Here is a 23480-nt window from a genome sequence, read left to right as displayed (position 1 = left end):
GAATATTCTACTTGAGTCACTATTGAATGCTGATTTTATGTGATATTGGCAACAAAAGTCGACCTGTTGATAAACACTCCCAGGTTTTTCACAGAATGTCAGGATGTTATTGCGGTAATCACAAGAACCTTGCAGATCATTAATTACTAGCACTGTTTCAGTCACACTGTCGCAGATGCATAAGGCAATATCAGTCGTGGAAAATGGATAGGCAGAGGGAGACCAGATCTGTAGCCTGCAAGTTTGGTGGCTCTCGATGTTTAAGGTCTTTTCTGTGGATGTAATGTATTGCGAATACATAGAAAGAAGGATCCTTTATTGTATGATTATATGATAGCGGAACAAACACTGGTAGCAGTTACTTCTGTAAAATATCTGGGAGTATGCGTACGGAACGATTTGAAGTGGAATGATCATATAAAACTAATTGTTGGTAAGGCGGGTACCAGGTTGAGATTCATTGGGAGAGTGCTTAGAAAATGTAGTCCATCAACAAAGGAGGTGGCTTACAAAACACTCGTTCGACCTATACTTGAGTATTGCTCATCAGTGTGGGATCCGTACCAGGTCGGGTTGACGGAGGAGATAGAGAAGATCCAAAGAAGAGCGGCGCGTTTCGTCACTGGGTTATTTGGTAACCGTGATAGCGTTACGGAGATGTTTAATAAACTCAAGTGGCAGACTCTGCAAGAGAGGCGCTCTGCATCGCGGTGTAGCTTGCTCGCCAGGTTTCGAGAGGGTGCGTTTCTGGATGAGGTATCGAATATATTGCTTCCCCCTACTTATACTTCCCGAGGAGATCACGAATGTAAAATTAGAGAGATTAGAGCGCGCACGGAGGCTTTGAGACAGTCGTTCTTCCCGCGAACCATACGCGACTGGAACAGGAAAGGGAGGTAATGACAGTGGCACGTAAAGTGCCTTCCGCCACACACCGTTGGGTGGCTTGCGGAGTATCAATGTAGATGTAGATGTAGATGTAGATGTAGACTCACATGAAACAATTTGTTAATACAATGGACATTCAAAATGCAGACACGCTTCAATGTTCCATATTTCTACAGCTAAATGACGGTCCCTTATACAGGTCCATAATTATGTGCATTATGTCCTACGACCCTTCTTGAAATTGGAAATGAGCTGCCTTTTCTTTTCCCAATCTCTTGGTTCTCTTCGTCGCTGCAGCGACCTATCATAAAATGCTGCTAGAAAGGGAGTAATTTCTTTTGCATAATCTCGTTATATCCTCATAGGCAAATCAATCGATGCAGTTGTCTTTTCACTGTTCAGTATTTTCCGTTGATTTTTCATTCCGTGATAGCTATCTCGATACTACGATTTCGGAATTTGTGCGATGACTGGTAGGACAAATCGTACTACGATTTTCCGCGGTGAAACAATTTCGGGAGACAGAAATCAATATTTCCACCGTCTCTCGGTCATCTGTTTCAGTGCCACTGTGGCCATTTAGTTTCTGAACAGATGACTTCCGTTCACTCGCTGATGTTATATAAGAGAAGAAGTTTTTTGGATTGTTAGATCGTTCGGAAAAGTTTTGCTTCGTATCGACTGAAATATTCTAGAATGGCTCTCATTCTACATCTACACCTGTATCTACACCTGAATAACTAGTATGCAGTTTAGTGCCTGGCAGATGGTTCGTCGAACCTCTTCCACGATACTTCTCTCCCTTTCGAACAGGGACCGGTAAAAAAGGACCACTTACATCTTACAGTGCGATCTCTGATTTATCTTATTTTATTACGATAATCATATCTCCCTACATAAGTGGGCGTCAATAAAATATTTTGGTGTTCGGGGGAGAAAGCTGTAGACTGAAACTCTGTTAAAAGATCTCGCCGCAACAAAGAAGGCCTTCGTTTTGATAACTGCTACCCTAATTTGCGTATCATGCCCGTGACACTCTTTCCCCTATAATACAAAACGAGCTTCCCTTCTTTGAAGTTTCCTAATGTCCTCCGTAAATCGTATCTGGTAAGGATCCCGTAATGCATAGCAGTGTATTACCATAGAAAGGGCAAGAGTGGTGTAGGCAGTCTCTTTAGTAGGTTTGTTGCATCTTCTAAGTGTTCTGCCAATAAAACACTGTCTTTGGTCGCCTCCAAACAACATTACCTGTCATTGTTTGAACTTATGTTCTCCGTAATTGTTATTCCCAGGTGTCTAGTTGAACTGGAAACGTTTAGATCTGTGTGATTTATCGTGTAGCCGAAATTTAACGGATTCCTTTAAGTACTGATGCGGATGACCTCATGTGTTTCATTATTCAGGGTCAGTTACCACTTTTCTCCCATACAGATATTCTGTCTGAATCATTTTGCAATTGGTTTTGTTCTGATGACGGTAAATGATAGCATCATCCGCAAACCATCAAAGACGACTGCCCAGATTGCCTCCTTAGTCATTTATACAGGTTAGGAACAGAAGAATGCCTTGCGCTCATTTTGGTTTCACTCAACTTTTGTTTGTCCACTACGCTTTGAGTTCGTAAAACCTGTGATGCGGCTGTCTTTGTTTCCGCGGCAATTTTCTAATACGGCTACTGACCCACAGTAGATCCCTTCCGTTCCTCACAACTTTCCTCGGTGTAACTGTCGTAACTGTCCGAGGCAGAGCACCAGTATGCGGGGTAAACATTAAAGTGCGCATCAGTACCTTTGCTTCTTCATAAATACGTGAAAAGGCAGCTGTGACTTTGCCGCAAATCCACCTGCCTAACGATGAGAACGATGAGAGACGTGAACGTCTGTCTGTCTGTCGCGCGTTATCCGCTCTTTGCTGCGTTGTGTGTAACGTTACGTGGAACTTACAGGTTTTCACCAGCGAAGTTCTCACTTGGTCTATGTTTTGCAGAAATGCGTGGTGCATCCTGGCTGTTTGTCGTCCTTTCGGCCGTCCTCTGCGGCAGCGCTGAAGAGACGTCCAGGGTGGACGACGAGAAGAACGTCACCGTCGTCCAGGACACAGCCGTCAGCGATGACGGAGTCACGGTTGTCGAGCGAGGTCTGATAGGCGGAGGCCCCGACGATGAGGACGTGCACCTCGACGCGGTAAGTCGTGTTAGTTTGATGTTACTGCGTATGTTGGCGCCGGCTGCGATGGGACATCCCTTGACGGGACAGCAAATAAAAAGATATTGCAACGTCTGCGTGTTCGGTTCCATGAGAACATCGACGCCCCACTGGCATAGCGAGTAGCTATAATTTTAGTGGGAAACCTATCACGTTCAGCAGACAATAAATATCACTGAATACACACTTCAGTATGCTCCATGTAACGCCTCTGCTGTCGTGACTATGTGGCGACGTTTAAGATGAATCGTCTGGCCAAGAATCCAGACACACACACACACTCACACACACGCACACACACACACACACACACACACACACACACACACACACACACAATTATAATTTTTGAATGAGACAGTGTTTACCTAGAAATAAAACAGCTCCAGCCCCTCAATTCCGATTAGTTCCGTTAGTCAAATGCTGGAACTGGAAATTCCCTCCCAAATACTCCCAACTCGGAGCCCCTATGCCCCACTCGCAGCCTGCTGGAGTGTTTAGCTGAAAAGAATGAACTTTGGTCTACACTGCCGCAGAAGCTGCAACACCCTTAGGAACTGTGTTTATTGGCCCCAGGGGACAAAATGTTGTATTGTTAGTCATTCGTTTCTCATTGTCATCGTCGATGAGATGGCGCTCAGAAGATCTGTCTGTGCGCTCTCTACTTTGAATCCGCAGGTAATAACTGGGCTGAGTTTCGAGGTGAACAACATTCATTCTAGGGTACAACCATGCCCCACCAACGAGTACATACTACTGTTGAACAGCTTCAGCCATGTGAATGGGGTCTCATTGTGGGCACCTGAAGGAAGCTGGGTGGATTATCGACAGACTGCTCCACATGTTGGACACAACGATCAGTGGTGTGTCACCTGTTTTCAACGTTAGTCTATGGAACATTCCCTCACCCGCAGACCAGCTTCTAATCGTCCGCGTAGTACAGACGTACTTCAAGATGAACACATTTTGTGAAGAGCGGTGGCCGAATGAACATAATCCAAAGACAAATCTGGGCACATATTGGACCTGTTATGTCATAAGGGACCATTGGCAAGCATCTGCTTGCAACAGGATTAAGATAACGTGCGTCTCTGGTCAGGCCACCACTGGCACCATGACACCATCAAAAATTGCTATTCTGGTGTCGCGAAAGAGTTAACTGGAGAGAAGAATGCCGCTCTTTTGTCTTCAGTGGCGAGATAGGTTCTGTCTGTACGCGAGTGATAAAAATACAAGTATATGTCGCAGAGATGGTCAGCTGCCTGCTCGAGAGTGCATTCGCCCACGATATACAGCCTCTGTCCCAGGCTTCATGGTGGTGGTGGCGGGGGATGAGAGAATTGCGATCACATTTGTTGTTTTGGGAGGGTAAAGCAACCAGTGCCCGCTACATTACACAGGCTGCTATCTACGTGCTACTGCCATTTCTTCGTCAGAAAGATCAGGCGCTTTTTCAGTAAAACAATGCACGTCCACATAAGGTTGCTGCGATGCGACGTCTTCTCCGTGGATGTAGAACTATTTCCCTGTCCATTTAACTGGATTATGTTACACAGAAACCAATAAGGGTACAAAAGGAAATAAGTATCATCATTCAGTATTATCTATCTCGTCATTTTACTCATTCCTCTAGGAGCTCTAACTCAGCCAATTACTTCTGACTAATATTTTCATTTCAACATAGACTATGTTGGTGTTCAGTTTCTTACTTTAAACGATTCTTAACGCTGTTGAATTGTTCTCTATTTTTCCTACTCTGCCCATTATGACTTCTCATGCTAAATTGCAAATTTTAGTGGTACGAATTAATACTCAGAAAAACATGAAAGCATATTGTTTTTATGTATTAACTCATAAAATGTTAAATATTGTATGAAATAATAAATTATGAGATATACATCGAGGAAGGTGCTCCATTTGTCACTGGGAGCTACCTTCCAGCTGGGAAAGACTTTATTTACTCAGTGATTACAGTTCATATAGTTTGATAGGTTGGTTGGTTGATTTGCGGTAAGAGACCAAACTGCGAGGTCATCGGTCCCAATGGAATAGGGAAGGATGGGGAAGGAAGTCAGCCGTATCCTTTGAAAGGAAACATCCCAGAATTTGCCTGAAGCGATTTAAGGAAATCACGGAAAATCTAAATCAGGATGGCCGCATGCAGGGTTGAACCGTCGTCCTCCAGAATGCGGAGTCCAGTGTGCTAACAACTACGCCACCTCCCTCGGTATACACTCCTGGAAATTGAAATAAGAACACCGTGAATTCATTGTCCCAGGAAGGGGAAACTTTATTGACACATTCCTGGGGTCAGATACATCACATGATCACACTGACAGAACCACAGGCACATAGACACAGGCAACAGAGCATGCACAATGTCGGCACTAGTACAGTGTATATCCACCTTTCGCAGCAATGCAGGCTGCTGTTCTCCCATGGAGACGATCGTAGAGGTGCTGGATGTAGTCCTGTGGAACGGCTTGCCATGCCATTTCCACCTGGCGCCTCAGTTGGACCAGCGTTCGTGCTGGACGTGCAGACCGCGTGAGACGACGCTTCATCCAGTCCCAAACGTGCTCAATGGGGGACAGATCCGGAGATCTTGCTGGCCAGGGCAGTTGACTTACACCTTCTAGAGCACGTTGGGTGGCACGGGATACATGCGGACGTGCATTGTCCTGTTGGAACAGCAAGTTCCCTTGCCGGTCTAGGAATGGTAGAACGATGGGTTCGATGACGGTTTGGATGTACCATGCACTATTCAGTGTCCCCTCGACGATCACCAGTGGTGTACGGCCAGTGTAGGAGATCGCTCCCCACACCATGATGCCGGGTGTTGGCCCTGTGTGCCTCGGTCGTATGCAGTCCTGATTGTGGCGCTCACCTGCACGGCGCCAAACACGCATACGACCATCATTGGCACCAAGGCAGAAGCGACTCTCATCGCTGAAGACGACACGTCTCTATTCGTCCCTCCATTCACGCCTGTCGCGACACCACTGGAGGCGGGCTGCACGATGTTGGGGCGTGAGCGGAAGACGGCCTAACGGTGTGCGGGACCGTAGCCCAGCTTCATGGAGACGGTTGCGAATGGTCCTCGCCTATACCCCAGGAGCAACAGTATCCCTAATTTGCTGGGAAGTGGCGGTGCGGTCCCCTACGGCACTGCGTAGGATCCTACGGTCTTGGCGTGCATCCGTGCGTCGCTGCGGTCCGGTCCCAGGTCGACGGGCACGTGCACCTTCCGCCGACCACTGGCGACAACATCGATGTACTGTGGAGACCTCACGCCCCACGTGTTGAGCAATTCGGCGGTACGTCCACCCGGCCTCCCGCATGCCCACTATACGCCCTCGCTCAAAGTCCGTCAACTGCACATACGGTTCACGTCCACGCTGTCGCGGCATGCTACCAGTGTTAAAGACTGCGATGGAGCTCCGTATGCCACGGCAAACTGGCTGACACTGACGGCGGCGGTGCACAAATGCTGCGCAGCTAGCGCCATTCGACGGCCAACACCGCGGTTCCTGGTGTGTCCGCTGTGCCGTGCGTGTGATCATTGCTTGTACAGCCCTCTCGCAGTGTCCGGAGCAAGTATTGTGGGTCTGACACACCGGTGTCAATGTGTTCTTTTTTCCATTTCCAGGAGTGTAGTTTGAAACTGTGTAACTATAGAGAATCACTTTCTGTCAAGTTTTCTTTCTTTTTTCCTCCTTGGCTCCTCGATCATGAAAATTTTATTTCTATTGTGTTAATATCTATGAAGTGTCACATTCTCTTAAGACAATCATATTTTGTTGAATCAACCATACCAACATGATTCGAAAAAATATGGCAGTAGGACAGTCCAGATTAACTTGGGAAAAGATTTAAGCTGTATCTTGCTCGATTACTATTTTTTATGTATATTAATGATGTGTGCGTTAAATAACAAGTGTTTCTGAAAGGCTGGTAATTCAGATTTCTACTGTTCACACTGATGACCAACATGCAAAGTACTCTGGAATGCAAAGTTTAAGGGCGAAAGTAATTTTCTTATAAAATGCGTGTTTGACCATCAGCTGTTTTTGTTTTAAGCCCAAATATCGACTGGTTTCAGTCACGGACCATCTAAACGGATTACGGTTACAACAGTTTAAGCCACAGCATCATATCTGACATTACTAAATAATGGCCACGCCTCATGTGTAGAGTATATCATGAATTCCAGTAAACGACACAGGACTTTCAGAAACAAACATACTAATAACAAGCGTAACCAGAGCAGTACAGTTGCTTCTGGAAGTCCTGTCTCGTATACTGGAATTCATGACATACTCTACACATGGGGCGTGGCCATTGTTTAAGTAATGTCGGATGTGATGTTGTGGCTTAAACAGTTTTAACCGTTTCCAGAATGAGATTTTCACTCTGCAGCGGAGTATGCGCTGATATGAAACTTCCTGGCAGATTAAAACTGTGTGCCCGACCGAGACTCGAACTCGGGACCTTTGCCTTTCGCGGGCAAGTGCCCTACCATCTGAGCTACCGAAGCACGACTCACGCCCGGTCCTCACAGCTTTACTTCTGCCAGTATCTCGTCTCCTACCTTCCAAACTTTACAGAAGCTCTCCTGCGAACCTTGCAGAACTAGCACTCCTGAAAGAAAGGATACTGCGGAGACATGGCTTAGCCACAGCCTGGGGGATGTTTCCAGAATGAGATTTTCACTCTGTAGCGGAGTGTGCGCTGATATGAAACTTCCTGGCAGATTAAAACTGTGTGCCCGACCGAGACTCGAACTCGGGACCTTTGCCTTTCGCCGGCATTCGGTCGGGGACACAGTTTTAATCTGCCAGGAAGTGTCATATGAGCGCACACTCCGCTGCAGAGTGAAAAGCGAGCTATGTTACTAGGCAGTGAGACATCATGCAAATGTTACTTTTTCCTTAAGTGCTGCACACCAGTGTAATTGAAGAAGAGAGTTTCTGTGACACAAACTTTTTTAAATCATTGTACACGGGTAATCCTTAGGAATTAAGAACCAAGTCATCACTCTCATTGTATGTTATGAAGTGCACACTAAATCCCTGTTTTAATGTTCTTGCAGCCTGGCCTTCTTACGAAGTATGGGTATCCGGTCGAAACATATGAAGTGACGACTGAAGATGGCTACGTACTGACAATGTTCAGGATTCCCTATGGAAAAAAATCGCCATTGACGGAAGGAGAACGCAGACCAGCAGTCCTTCTCCAGCACGGTCTCATGAACAGCGCCGACGACTGGTTAATCATTGGTCCAGACAGAGCTCTCGGTAAGTTGATGCTGTGTCCACAGCCAGTGTTGAAGTTCGGAATCCCCGTTCTTGTTTTATACCCAATTGTGCATGATACTCTGCGTATTTCAGCTATTTCAGTGTACACTGTCACACGGCCATACGTCAGTTTTTAGCTCGCTTGTCCATACTAAGAACAGCTATTTATCGTATGGAAAATGTCAGTAGATTCAAGAAGATCGTCATTTCAATTCTTGATTTATCCTAATCCTTATACGTACAGGTGCTGAGCTAATATGCTAGATCTGTCGCAAACTATTGAAGCATTCGTGTGGTCCGCGGTTCTCAGCTGTATTTCATAATAATGCGCATCTAGCAGCTAAAATTCGCAACCATAAACGTCAGCTAACGTTAAGAGCTTCGTAAGAGTGCAGTTCTCCTGCTCTGTAACACACAAAAAATAATTACTCAGACAGAAATATTTAAACATGTGCTTAATTGTAATTGGGTTGGTCAATACCGCCATGAGCTAACTAAAGTTGGCCACTTACCTCAAGGGCAGAAGGATAAGCAGTGCAGCGACCGCAGGGTTAGAGGGTGTGAGAGAAGGACCGTTTTATTGCTTGTCTTCCGAAACTGAGAACTGTGCAACTCTTACCGATCAGCTGATACTGTACAAATTTTAATACGAAATTAACATGGATTCGTGAATGCGCGTTAAAGACAAATCTTTGAATCTTCAAATCCGGTACTTGTTTGTAGAAAGGGATATCCCAACAGGAAGAAGCTGCCTGTCTCACTGGAGATAGTGAGTTGTTTTTCAGACGAAAAACCCGCCTTTGAATTATACTAAAGAAGATATGGTTTCATTGGAAAAAGCTTGAAAATTAACAAGTTCCGTGTCTGTTTTTCCTGGAGTTGAAAGAGCAGCAGTGATTCCTGCAGCTTCCTGGAAAAGGTGTTCTGCCTGAAAGGGAGGATATCGTTGCCTGTAGATGCTGTTTTTTGAGGCAACTATCTAAATCCAAACCTCACGAAGTCGTATGAAAATTGCTGATCATAGCACGCCGACTGCGAGGGCTGATGGCACTGCTCCAGAAAGAATGAAAGCTCCAGCTGGAAAAGGCAGTCAAGGCATCCTTTTACGTACTGGAACAATAGGTGAGTTTGTTCCAAATTCTTTGTTGTTGTTTACATCAAAGAAATCGGGGGAGTTCCAAGGGGAAACGACGCGAAGGGAATTTAAAGAATGGTTCGTACACTCTCTGCTTCCAAACGTACAAAACAACTCAATTACAACATTCAATCGTGCACCATATCACTCCGTTCAGTTACACAAAGTTTGCACATGCAGCAGCAGGAAGAGCGACATAGTGGGGTGGACAGACAAGAATGGCATAAATTCGTTTGACAGGGAAACGAAAAAAAAAAAGCAAAAATGGTGGAAATCGTGAAAGGGCATGAATAATGTAATATCACTTATGAGATTGATAAAATTGTAGAATAAAATGGCCATAGTGTGAGGCGCCTTCTTCCATATCATTGCCATTTTAGAGCAATGGAAATCATGTGGGCTCAGGTAAAATCACACACTGCGGACAGAAATAAAAGTTTTAAATTAAAAGACGACGAAATTTAAGTGCATTACATGAAAGCACGATGTCCGTTCTTTTGGACATGTCCGAAAGGAAAGACAGCTGATTCTCCTCGATGGGATGGATCCACCACATTCATTGTGGGTGCACAATTACGTCCGACCCCCTGTGGGAATCTCTAAGTAGCGAGCGTAGAAGAATGGACAGGGACTGCAGATAGGTGGCGCTAGATGGGAATGTGGGTTAGTCGAGAGGCGTGTCAAGTAGCCCGCGGAACTGCGAAGAACATAATGTCCGGGTGGCGCAGTGATTAACACAACAGGAGACCTCGGCTCGGTCCGCACGATGTCCTGATGCAGCTGATATCAATAATCCCTTCCTTTACCTTTCCTTTCTCCCCCTCTTCCTTCAATTTGAATAAAAATTGGACAGTATTACTCCCACAAAACGGACCAATATTGTTACACACATCTTGTTACACACATATTGTTACATCTTAGATTCGGGGATGGCAGCAGTAGCAGCAGGAGCGAAGACAGTGATCGCCACATAACAGATGAGGCTAATGAATACACTCTCACTTAAGACGGTGGTTCACTATATTCTTCCATGAGATGGAAGTATGAGATACATCTCCGCATCAAAATATGTACTGAGATACTGAAACATCGTTATCTTTACTCTCTCACGACATGTATTCCCAAACCTTAAATTCGTTTGGATTACGAAGAGACACGTTTCAAGCCCCCAGTGTTATTAGCGGTTGTGCACGCTTTAGTGGCACAACATTGGAACGGCTCTACAATTGTCTTGTGGGACGATTCGTGTCGTGTGACAGTTGTGAGCTCGAAGATAATCTGGAGGTGGTATTACGAAGTCATGATGCTCGATATTTTTGCCCTCGATACTGACGAACGTATATCTGTCTCTCTCTCTCTCTCAACTGTCAGTACACAACTGATTCGCAAGTAGACTAGTAAATTTTCCTTTGCCGAAATCATAGGCATAACAATAGTCTGCATTTTAAAACTTTTTGTCAGACGATTTCTTGAATATAAGTGTTCTTGAATCAATTATTTGTGCTGGTTCTAAAAATAACTCCCGTTTTTGTCTGTCACGTTAGGTATTTACACAAAATAAGACGTAATTTTTTGACGATTTTTACTTCTGAGCCCACAAATCTATTCAAACACCATTTCACATAAGGCGAGTTTTCCATTAAAACACATTTAAAAAATAAAATACATTTAAGAAATACTTTACAGAACCCGCTCCTAATGTATTTCGTGACTACCTTGTCTAAAAACAAGAAGTCAACAGTGCTCCATTAATTTTTAAACTTTCTCTTCTTTGACTTTCTTGCCGACCCTTGTATATGATGACTCTCCCTCTTCAGCATCGAACAATATTCGACCATTATAGTTGCTTTCAAGGTCCCCTGGTACCTCCTCTCCACCTCCTTAATATCTTGGTGAAAACGTTTACCTTGTGCTTCACGATAATGTCCCAACTTTTCCGGAAAGTTGTCGATACTTGAGTGTAGAAAGTGGACTTCCAGTCTCATATTACACCCGATATCCTCGAAATTCTGCAACATTTCTTGAGCAAATGCGTTGCAATTAGGACATTTGTTATTTCCAGAAAGTACTCAGCAACTGATCGGAAGGCGGTCCATGCGTCTTTCTCTTTCCTCTTCATTGTCTTATCAAAATCTTTATCCTTTGTCACTTTATTTATCTGAGGACCAACAAAAATTGTCTCGTGTGACGAAGGGAAAATTCTTGGAAAGTTACTTGAAGCAGTCAGTGTCTTAGAGCCTTTACAAGCTGCTTCATCCAGCCCAATTTTGTGTGTAGTGGTAGAAGCAAATTTTCTTTTTTATTGTGTTTCTACAAAGCAGTCCGCCAGGATATTATTAGTTCCAGACACAAAATTTCTGTGTTCTGGCCAAACTCTCACTCTTCAACGTGTTTTCGTTGTACAGCTGTCCCACACGCGTATAAAGCAAGGGGTTTTTGTGGGCCCAGCTTGTTGTCCTAATATTATTCAGATAATTCTGAAGTCTACGTCTACGTGATTACTCTGCTGTTCACAATAAAGTGCCTGGCAGAGGGTTCAATGAACCACCTTCAAGCTGTCTCCCTACCGTTCCACTCTCGAGCGGCGCGCGGCAAAAAAGAGCACTTAAATTTTTCTGTGCGAGCCCTGATTTCTCTTATTTTATCGTGATGATCGTTTATCCCTAAGTATGTGGGTGACAACAGAATGTTTTCACAATCGGAGGAGAAAGCTGGTGATTGAAATTTCATGATAAGATCCCGTCGCAAGGAAAAACGCCGTTGTTTTAATGATGGCCACTCCAATTCACGTATCATGTCTGTGTCACTATCTCCCCTATTTCGCGACGGTACAAAACGAGCCGCCCTTCTTTGAAATTTTTCGATGTCATGCGTCAGTCCCATCTGATGCGGATCCCACACCGCACAGCATATATTCCAGAACAGGGCGGACAAGCGTGGTGTAAGCAGTTTCTTTAGTAGACTTGTTGCACCTTCTACTTTTTCTGCCATTGAATCGCAGTCTTTTGTTTGCTCTACCCACAACATTATCTATGTGAGCGTTCCAATTTAGGTTATTTGTAATTGTAATCCCTAAGCATTTAGTTGAATTTAAAGCCTTCTGATTTATGTGACTTATCGCGTAATCGAAATTCAGCGGATTACTTTTAGTAGTTATGTGAATAACTTCACACTTTTCTTTATTCAGAGTCAGCTGCCACTTTTCGCACCATACAGATATCTTACCCAATCATTTTGCAATTCGTTTTGGTCATCTGATGACTATACAAGACGGTAAATGACAGCATCATCTGCAAACAATCTCACAGGGCTACTCAGATTGTCTCCTACGTCGTTAATACAGATCAGGAGCAATAGAGGACCTATAACACGTCCTTGGGGAACGCCGGCTATTACTTCTGTTTTAATCGATGACTTTCCGTCTATTACTACGAAATTTGACTTTTCTGACAGGAAATCACGAATCCAGTCGCACAACTGAGGCGATATCCATAGGCATGCAGTTTGGTTAAAAGACGCTTGTGAGGAACAGTGTCGAAAGCCTTCTGGAAATCTAAAAATATGGAATCAATTTGACAGCCCCTGTCGATAGCACTCATTACTTCATGAGTATAATGAGCTAGTTGTGTTTCACAAGAACGATGTTTTCTGAATCCGTGCTATGTGCCAATAAATCGATTTCTTAGAGGTAATTCATAATGTTCGAACACAGTATATGTTCCAAAACCGTACTGCAAATTGACGTTAGTGATATGGGCCTGTTATTCAGCGGATTGTTCCTATTTCCCCTTTTTGAGTATTGGTGTGACTTGAGCAATTTTCCGGTCTTTAGGTACGGGACTTTCTGTGAGCGTGTGGTTGTACATAATTGGTAAATATGAAGCTACTTTATCAGCATACTCTGAAAGAAACCTGACTGGTATACAATCTGGACCGGAGGCCTTGGCTTTATTAACTGATTTAAGCTGCTTTGCTACACCGAGGATATCTACTTCTATGTTTCTCATCCTGACTATTGTTCATTATTGGAATTCAGGAATATTTACTTCGTCTTCTTTGGTGAAGGAGTTTCGGAAAACCGTGTTTAATAACTCTGCTTTTTATGTATGACCAGAATCTCATTGGGTTTTCTGCCAGATTTCGAGACAGAGTTTCGTTGTGAAAATTATTAAAAGCATCTCGCATTGAAGTACACGCTATATTTCGAACTTCTGGAAAACTTTGCCAATCTTGGGGATTTTGCGATCTTTAAAATCTGCCATACTTTTTGCTTCTGCAACAGCGATCTGACCCGTTTTGTGTACCATGGGGGATCAGTACCATCACTTATTAATTTATGTGGTGTACATCTCTCAATTGCCGTCGATACTATCTCTTTGAAATCATTCCACATCTTTTCTACATTTGCGTGATCAGATCTGAAGGAGTCGAGATTGTCTCTTAAAAAGGCGTTAGGAGCATTTTATCAGCTTTTTTAAATATATGTACTTTTCTTTTCTTTTTGATGGTTGTAGGTGTTTACCACAGATTAGCCATTCGTGTTCCTCATAATGGACACTTGTTAAGAGTTCGTTAATGTTCTCATACGCCTCTCTCAGTTGAAATGAATGGGCCACAGGAATGGACCCACACACGTTCCCATTATGCAGTAACAATCCTTCAGGCTCTTCGCTGATGAGTCTAGAAGAAGTTCCCACTGAGCAGGATCATGTTCAGTGCCTTAGAAGTGCATTAACTGATTCACATTGCTGCAGTAAACTAAGGAGTCGTCCTGTGAGAATAGAGCAACTAGTTCTTTCTCTCTATGTCCGTACCATGAGTAATGAGTTTCTGGTTCCAGAAGATTCTTAGTTTTTAACAGGGAGCCAAGTATTTCCGCAGATGCTATAGGCAAACGGAAATCTTGTACGAGATCATTAACTTCGCTCTGACAGAATAATTGTGGAGTAAAGTCATATTCAGATTCGCAGACCTCACTATCGTCTTCGGTAATTGCATCGGCTTCATTTTCATTATCGTCTTCTGCCATTTTCTCTAAAACAGCTGGAGGAAGAAAAGCAATCAGATCTTCTCCACGTGCAACTGGCCTAATGGCTGAATCAAAGTTTGCCTACAGAGCACCCCTGAACAATAACTAAGCAGATTACCATTCGTCAAGGCGATTTTTGCGCTACCTCCACACCATTTGAATTGCAAAAGGCATGCTTGGTACCTTTCCACAATCCTCAACACAACAGCGGCGAACTGTCTTTGGCGCTCATCACCTGTCCTGGTCACCAACTTTCATTTTAAAAGAAGCATGGTAAGCTTTTTTCACAAAGTCTGTTTTAACCATTCTCTGATAAGGCACTGTATAATTTCCACAAATGCAGCAGAAAACATTTGGGTCGTCCGTATACTTGTGTGTTACATTGCAGTAACAGCAAAGCAACAGGCGAACTGTTTTATTAATTCCTTTCTTAAAGATGCAGAATATTCGAAATAAAACACTGGTAATGTAAGCTTGTGAGATAAACACAATAACAACTAATATCAACAGGTGTAGCAACCGTAAGGTATACAGTGCCATATTGACAAAATTTCCCTCCAACAATATGCATACCCTACTGGCACAGCAATATACTTTGAAGCAGATTACGGCAACGCTGTATGTGATGGAAAAAAGTTAAAGCAGATTTGGAATCAGCATAAAAAGTTGAGGCAGAATCAATATTAGTTTTCAGTAATCTGATACCATGCAGGCTAGTGTAATGTATCACATATTATGTGAAATTTGAATTTTTGACTGCCTGATTGCTCAATCGAGCAACTATTTGAACATTAAATACCCATACAAAATAAAGTCTTATTGATAAATAAATTGTCTCTTCATGTTGGTCTTTTCATTAGCTGAAAAACTGTACAGTAAAAGTTTCCAGAAGGCATAACATTTCTATTATTTGGTTGTAACCTTCATCAAAAGTCAATTACAAGTTAGTTGACCTTCATTCGAAATAAAATGCTTTATATGTTTACAAAGAATCTAACATTCTGAAATTTTTAATTGTTTCTTCTAGTTGGTTTTTTGGAAAGGAAAGAACAAAATTTGAAAGTAAACAACGTTCGAGTCAATATTACTTTCTATTTATTATTTGTACTAGACATTTCAAAACAGAATGATTTTTGTGGGCTTCTGTCGTACAGAACAGTTTTTCCCTGGACTTTACTAGTTGCAATTTTTGATTTAGCTCTTAATCTAAGTCCAACATATATTGATGCTATATTTTTAACGACTTTTCTTTCGTTCATATCTTCTAGGTCGAATGCAGAATGTATTGACTGTGATTTAAAAATATTGTTTTCATAAACAGAAAAATGGTGAGACATTGAATTAACGAACTGAGCATAAACCTTGTCCAGATTTTCCACAGTAGCAAAACTACGAAAATTCTTCTCAAATAAATTATAATTTTATAAACAGTTTCAGAAGCAAATTTAAGTTCTCCATAGAAACTTTCTAAGTAAAAGCAAAAGCATCAGACAGGCTTTTTACAATATGCGTAGTCACGTGCATGGACATTCTCAAAAATTAACAACCTGGAACACTCACAACACTTAATAAATGGATCAGCATTTGTTAACAACAGATACTGCTGTGTATTACGAAATATTGTTGATGTAAGTGCTAATATTTATATCATTCAGTGTACAGCAATAATTTAAACATTGTCTTACTGAAGCATCATTTAAATCAAAATTTTCACTCTGGACATGGTGCTACCTAGTGTGCAAGGGAAAAACGATGATTTGCATTCTGAAGAAGATCCTCTTAGGCGTACTGAATCCTAGTCAAGGTTTGTATATTAAAATTATGCAATCGGTTGGCTGTATACTTCATATATTGAAAATTTATTTATGGTTGTGCCGCCAGCAAAGTTTAAAATTGTGGAATAAAGATGTAATGTCAGAGCAAACTGTCTTATGATATCAGAGTACCTTTTGACTTGTTTGTCTCATATAGAGTTTTTCAACTGGTTAACAATGAAATGTAATGGAAAACTACTAAAATTAAATTTCAAATGATTGCTGTTGAAGTGTCCTTTTTTCTTAAATTGAACCATCATCTGAGTCACCACTGAAATCTTTTTGTTTCTTCGGCTTACAGCCATTTGTAAACTTCTCATCTTCTTCCTCAAATTTATTTTTGTTGGTAAACGGAGAGTTGTCTACGTTCCTTTGTTTTCACTAAGTGCTTCAGGAGACCTTACCAAATATATGTCTGCCTAGTTCACATACTGCAAGGAAGGTGATCACTGAAATTTTGCACTCACCATAGTTCACAATTGTAATTGCTTCTCTAGCATACTAACAAACAACACTTTAATGACAAATGTTGTTTTAGCTGTTATCTCGTTGATACAGTTATACCTTAAATGCTTGTAATGTATTTAACTTACCTGAGTGCCAACAGATTCTTTTCGGACCAATTATCTCCTTGCAACCATCGTTTTCTGCATATATTTAGGAAAGTCAAAGACAGACGGGACTGCATCGTCTGTTAACTATCTTAGTAATGCTCTTGGTCTCGCTTGGTGCCAATTGCATTGTAGGAAGTAGCGAACCAGTCATCTCTGCGAATTGTTTGTACCTATAATTTTAGAATTTCCGGCCGAGAAAAGGGAAATCTGCGTAAACAGGAAACAGCTACACAACTGAATACGAGAAGCACCACCAACAGTAGTGTAATTTATACACAAAATAAAAAGTGAGAAACACTTGTTCTGAATAAAAATATAAATTACCTATGAAACTGAGCTCCACGTCCTTTCTTTTAGAGTTGTCTACAACCATAAGCTACACATTACTTCACCGTTATACGTTTATAAAAGTAATACGAGTAATTCGTTCACATCTTATTTTCAAACGAGGGAAAGCATGAAACAACATGATATATAAGAGCGGAGTTGCCAATCTAACAATAATTGACCGTCACGATTTTCATAAATACAAAGCACTACAGTTGTCTTTCATGTTTATATTTAAGACCACTAGTTGACCGAAACGGCGTAACAACAAACATCCGTGTAGTAGCGTTCGCAACATAATCGCGGGTTGTCAAGGACGTTATTTCGGCAGCTCGACTGTAATAGTAAATTCGATAAATATTCTGCCCGAGATACTGCCCCACAATGTCAAAAAAAGTTTGGCGATCACTTGTTTAGGTGAATGCGATGAACGCAAGTTCGGCCTTAAGGCTGTGATGCCGTTTTTATGAGCAAGTGCGTTAACGGGAGAGAGAGAGAGAGAAGGTGAGATTTTATAACAGAACGTAGCCTGTTTTAAATCATCAATTCTGTGGATGGTTCGATGCCATCTGTGCTCATTTTCTGTTCTGTTCTTATCTTTTCTCTCTACGTAATGCTCCTACTGCATTTCCCCTTTCAGTGCCCAGTTACATATTCCTGGCTGCTACCAAATGCTCACTGTTTCATTCAGTCCTGCTGTCACACACCCATAAGATGCTGTATTGCTAGACTTGCCTTTGAATTTCTTAACAACATTCATATCAATAATGCTCTTTCATTAAGGAAATATTTATATGCACCAGCCGACCTTTCTCTGTCTTCATTGCTTCGGTCATCAAGTGCACTCGTACTTTCTAGGCGGAGGAGTTCCTTTGCTTCTCCTATACCTTCTGTTTTAACAGTTTCGAACAGAAGCCAGGCTTTCTACTACTCAGCAGCGCCTTCTTCTTAATTTACGCGTAACTCTACTTCTGTTATGCACAAGTAAACAATATTTGTGATAAACTACGATCCTGCTTACGTTGCCCTTAGCATAGATTCTCCTTTCTTAATATTCCACTTTAGTTAGTCCCTGTTGGCATTTGTATATGTCGTATACTACTCATCTTTTTCCATATTTTAGCTCCACATTTGTTAGGATTACGAATATCACATTTTCTACGACATTCTCACTGGTTTTCAAAATGCTTGGAATGTTTTCTCGAGTATTCTTCGGCTTCCTCCCCATTACTAATCGTAGGGAATTGCAGCACATTTACCTTTTCATCTTTTGTAACTGAACAGGTGGTCGTCCAGTATGTCATTACTTTCTACCTACTTATCTGTCTGTTAAATACACATTAAATAAATAGCACAGAGCTAGCCTCCTATCTTAATGTCGCCATTTGCCGGACAGACCAGGGCGATATAACGTCATACAATGCGACGCTAGGGAGAAACGACATTTGGAACAGAGCTGCAAGTCTACCGATCAGCGACTGTACCTCACCAGCTGTCCTATCCCCGTGCAAAAAGTTTTGGGGATGATAATTTATTTCACCACCTGGAAGTGGTCCAGCTTCTAGAGCGAGGGCAGTAGCACAGTGGTAGAAGCACTAGCGATGATATAACCAAATACTTAATGATATCAGCGTCAGCTCCACTGCACTCCTAATCTGGAGGAACATGGTTCATAGCCTTGTGCAGCCATCATGATTTATACGAGTATTTTCCATAATTCCTCAAAAACCACTGTTGCGGTTGCGGGAATGATTCACTGAAAGTAGTCCACATCTAATTTCCTGTTCAATACTTTCCCAGCTGAGCTAGTGCTCAAAGTTTAATTATTTCACTACCATTAAGCTCTAAACTTTTTCTCCAGATCTACATCTACACCTACATACATACTCCGCGAGCCACCATACTGTACATGGTGGAGAATACCCTGTATCAATATTAGTCATTTCCTTTCCTGTTCCGCATGCAAGTGGAACAAGGGGAAAACGACTGCCTATGCATCAGTACGAACCATAATTTCTCTTGCCTTGGAGGAATTTACGATACACTTATGTTGGTGACAGTAGAATTGTTCGGAAATCAGCCGAAACACTGGTTCTCTAAATTTTCTGAATAGTGTTTCATGAAAAGAACGTCTTTCCTCCAGGGATTCCAATTGGAGTTCATGGTTTATTTCGGTAATACTCAATTGTAGAAGGAATCTATTGGTAACGTTAACTGATCAGCCAAAACATCATGATCGCTGCCCACCGCGACATTAGTTGCTGCCCGGTGGCGTTGCGGGCACGTGACACGGTAACAGAAGGATGTAAGCGGAGCATCCACGGACGCGTGATCACATTAGCAAAGATGTGGGCTGCAAATGGGGAAACCCACTGAGATAAGCGACTTTCACAAAGAGCAGATTATTATTACGCAGAGCCTCTGAGAGACGATCCAGAAAACAGCGAAGGTGGTCGAATGTTCACGTGCTACTCTCGCAAACATCTACGGAAAGAGGTAGAAGGGAAGTGAAACTACCAGTAGGCGCTCAGCGGGTGTACGTCCACGACTCTTCAAAGACGTGAGGTTCGGAAGCTTGTCTGTTGTGTAAAGTAGAATAGATGGTGATCTGTGGCATCTGTGCCGTAAGAACACAATGCTGGTGCACGCACAAGTGTTTCGGAACATACTGCTCATAGAACATTGTTGAACACGGAGCTCTGCAGCAGACCAGTCTTACGTGTTCACATGTTGATTCAATGACATCGTCAATTACGATTTCAGTGGGCACGGGACCATTGGGATTCAACCGTCTATCAATGGAAAAGTGACAGTTCTTCGGATGAATCACATTTTTGCTACTCAAGGTCGCTGGTCGACTGCACAAACGCCGTCATCGAGGTGAACTGCGGTTCGAAACGTGCAGCGCCCCACGGACGCAGGCTAGTGGGAGCGGTGTTATGCTGTGGGAGGCAGTCTCCTGCTCTGGCATGGGGGCGAATACACGCTGACAACTGCGAACCAATTGCATCCCTTCATGTTTGATGTCTTCCCCGACGGTATATTTGCCCGTGTCTCGGAGACAGGGCCATGCAACAGTGGTTTGAGGAGCATTATAGTGAACGCGAGTTGATATCTCGGCGACCAATTTCGCATGATGTAAATCATATGGAACCCATCCGGGTCGCTATCGGGCGCCATCACTGCGAACGCATATCAGCAGCTCGTTATTTACGTGAATTACATGACCTGTGCGTGGACATCTAATGCCAAACACCTACCAACAAACTGCTGGATCCATGATAGGCGAAATCGGTGAGGTATTTCGTTCTAAAGACGGACCCAAGCTATTAAGCAGATGGTATCAATGTTTTGGCCCATCAGTGTATCTGATAGCAGGCTTCTGAATTGTTCCGATGTCTTCCTTTAATCCGACCTGGTGGGGTCCCAAACAGTCGAGAAATACTCAAGAATGTGTCCTGCTAACGTTCTATAAGAGGTCTCTTTTCTAGATGAGCTATTCTTTCCTAGAATTATACCGATAAAAAGAAGTTCCTACTACCGACCTTACGCGAGCGTTCCATTTCATATCGCTTTGCAACGTTACACCTAGATATTTAATCGACAAGACCGCGTCAAGCAACATACAACTCATACTGTATTTGAACATGAAGGACTGTTTTTCCCACTCATCTGCATTAACTTATATTACCCTACATTTAGAGCAAGCTGCCAGTCACCTTACCAAGTAGAAACTGTGTAAATCGTCCTGTATTTTTCTAGAGTCACTCAGTGCCGACACTTTTCCATACACTACAGGATTATCATCTAGTGCCAGTGGACCAGTATGTGTGAGCGACTTCGTCTACAGAAGTGACTTTTTTTTAATTAGTATAATATTTGCGATGAGGCGTACTTACTTCAGTGTTGATATTTACACATACACACACACACACACACACACACACACACACACACACACACACACACACACACACGCACACCCGAAATTAGTGCTACAGGAACAGTTCACAATCCGAAAACAAAAGTTATTTTTCATCTTTTCTGATTAAGCTGATAAGACAAAAGAAGACTTTCGGGAAACGGATATGAATTGTAAATGTAGCGGGAGTCCTTACTGTTGCAAAATACGAAGCAATTTAGGAAATTTGGCAATGAAGGACGAAACGTTAGATATGAAATTCCTGTCGATACCAGTGTTATTAAGCACAGGACACTGCATCAGTCATAATGGACTACAGGAAGACATCGCTTGTGTCTTTTCTGAGGAGACATCCTGGAATTTCTATGTTTGATTTAGCCACCAAGGGTAAACCAAACTCCGAATGGCTGGATAGGAATTTGCAGCCAGTTCCGTTGGAGTGTTTACTAGTCTATAACATCAAGGTACGCTACAGGGGAAGGAATATATATATATATATATATATACATATATATATATATATATATATATATATATATATATATGAATCTTTTCAAATCTACAGTGAACGTAGTTTTCATTAAGTTCTAATAAGTATACCACAAAGGTCTGTAACGACCTTGTCTAAAATCGTAGTAACTATTAGCACATCTTATGTTATTAGGCATAAGCACATAAACTCGCTAAGGTTCCCTAAATTGTCTGACCAACTGCTCCTAATTGGGTTTACAATACCACAATTCCTGTAATACAATAACAGTTGCTGATGCATTAATTTTGTTTCCATAAAATGTCCTTGCAAGAGCGTCGATTCGAGCGTCGGTATCAGGAACCAGGAAAGCAAACCGAAGACTATCAGTATAGTGTCTGATGCGGTCCCAGGTTTCGTAAAAGAATAATAAAGCCAACATGAGCCGTAACAATACGCCTTTATTTAAAATGTTATATTACCTTTCCTCTAATAAAATGTTAGTGTTTTACGACGCACCGCGAATGAGTTATTCGAATGGGATGGAAATCGGTAGATGTGATGTACATATACGGACAAACAAATGATCACAATTTCAGAAAAAAAACTGGATGATTTAAATAAGAGGAAGAGCTTCATAAATCGAGCAAGTCAATAACGCGTTGGTCCACCTCTGGCCCTTATGCAAGCAGTTATTCAGCTTAGCACTGATTGATATTGTTGTTGGATGTCTTGCTGAGGGATTCCGTGCCAAATTCTGTCCAATTGGCGCGTTAGATCGTCAGAATCCCTAGCTGTCTGGAGATCCTACCCGTAATGCTCCTATCGTTCTCAATTGGAAAGAGATCCGGCGACCTAACTGACCAAGGCAGGCTTTCGTAAGCACGAAGACAAGCAGTAGAAATTCGCGTCGTACACGGACGGGCATTACCCTGATTATATGTAATCCCAAGATTCTTTGCCATGAATGACAATAAAAAGGGGCGTAGAATATCGTTTGTGACGGCAAACACAGGTGTCCTGGTATGAAAACAAATGACAACCCACACCATCAGTATTGGTTGTCGTGCTGTAAGACGGGCGACAGCCAGGTTCGTATCTCACTGCTATTCGGAGCGTCCCCAGACACGTCTTCGCTACTCATCGGGGGCTCATTTCGAAGCGGGGCTCGACACTGAAGACAATTCTACTCCAGTCAATTAAATTCCAGGCACCATGCTTGCTGAAAACGTGTCTGGAGACGCCCTGGACAGCTGTGGGATACCAATCTAATTGTCACCCGCCATATGGACCAACAACCAGGAGCGATGGTTTCGGATGTTACTCCTTTTCGTAGCAGGGCCCCTTCGATTGTCATCAGCGGCAACCTTACAGCACGTCGGTACGTTGACTATATTTTACGCCCCGTTTTGATGCCCTCCACGGGAAGCCATCGTGGGCTTACATTTCAGCAAGATATTACTCGCTCACAAACAACGAGAGATTCTCCTGCTTCTCTTCTTGCTTGCCAAACCTTACCTCGGTAAACAAGGTCGCCGGATCTCTCCCAACTTGAGAACATTTGGCGCATTAAGGGTAGGGCCCTCCAACCAGCTTGGAATTTTGATAATCTAACGAGCCAGTTGGACAGAATTTGGGGCAACATCCCCTTAGTAGAACAACCAGCAACTAGCAATTAATGCCAAGTGAATAACTGCTTGTATAAGGACCTAAGCTGGATCAACGCGTTATCTACTTCCTTAATTTGTGAAGCCCTTTTAATTAACAAATTATGAAGCTTA

At 42.6% G+C, this 23480-nt stretch overlaps 1 protein-coding gene across 1 annotated transcript in view; it reads left to right on the top strand.

Annotated features, from left to right (window-relative positions):
• The first annotated feature begins 2876 nt into the window (after positions 1 to 2876).
• LOC126413141 (lipase 3-like) overlaps positions 2877 to 23480 on the top strand; it is a 117944-nt gene continuing 97340 nt past the window's right edge. The window contains exons 1-2 of the mRNA XM_050083034.1: positions 2877 to 2975; positions 8185 to 8389. Of these exons, the coding sequence (XP_049938991.1) occupies positions 2877 to 2975; positions 8185 to 8389 (304 nt within the window). The remainder of the gene's footprint in view (positions 2976 to 8184; positions 8390 to 23480) is intronic.

Source organism: Schistocerca serialis, chromosome 7 (genome assembly GCF_023864345.2).
Source record: "Schistocerca serialis cubense isolate TAMUIC-IGC-003099 chromosome 7, iqSchSeri2.2, whole genome shotgun sequence".
NCBI lineage: Eukaryota > Metazoa > Arthropoda > Insecta > Orthoptera > Acrididae > Schistocerca > Schistocerca serialis.
The sequence above is the reverse complement of the archived record's forward strand: the minus strand, read 5'-3'. Positions and strand labels throughout refer to the sequence as shown.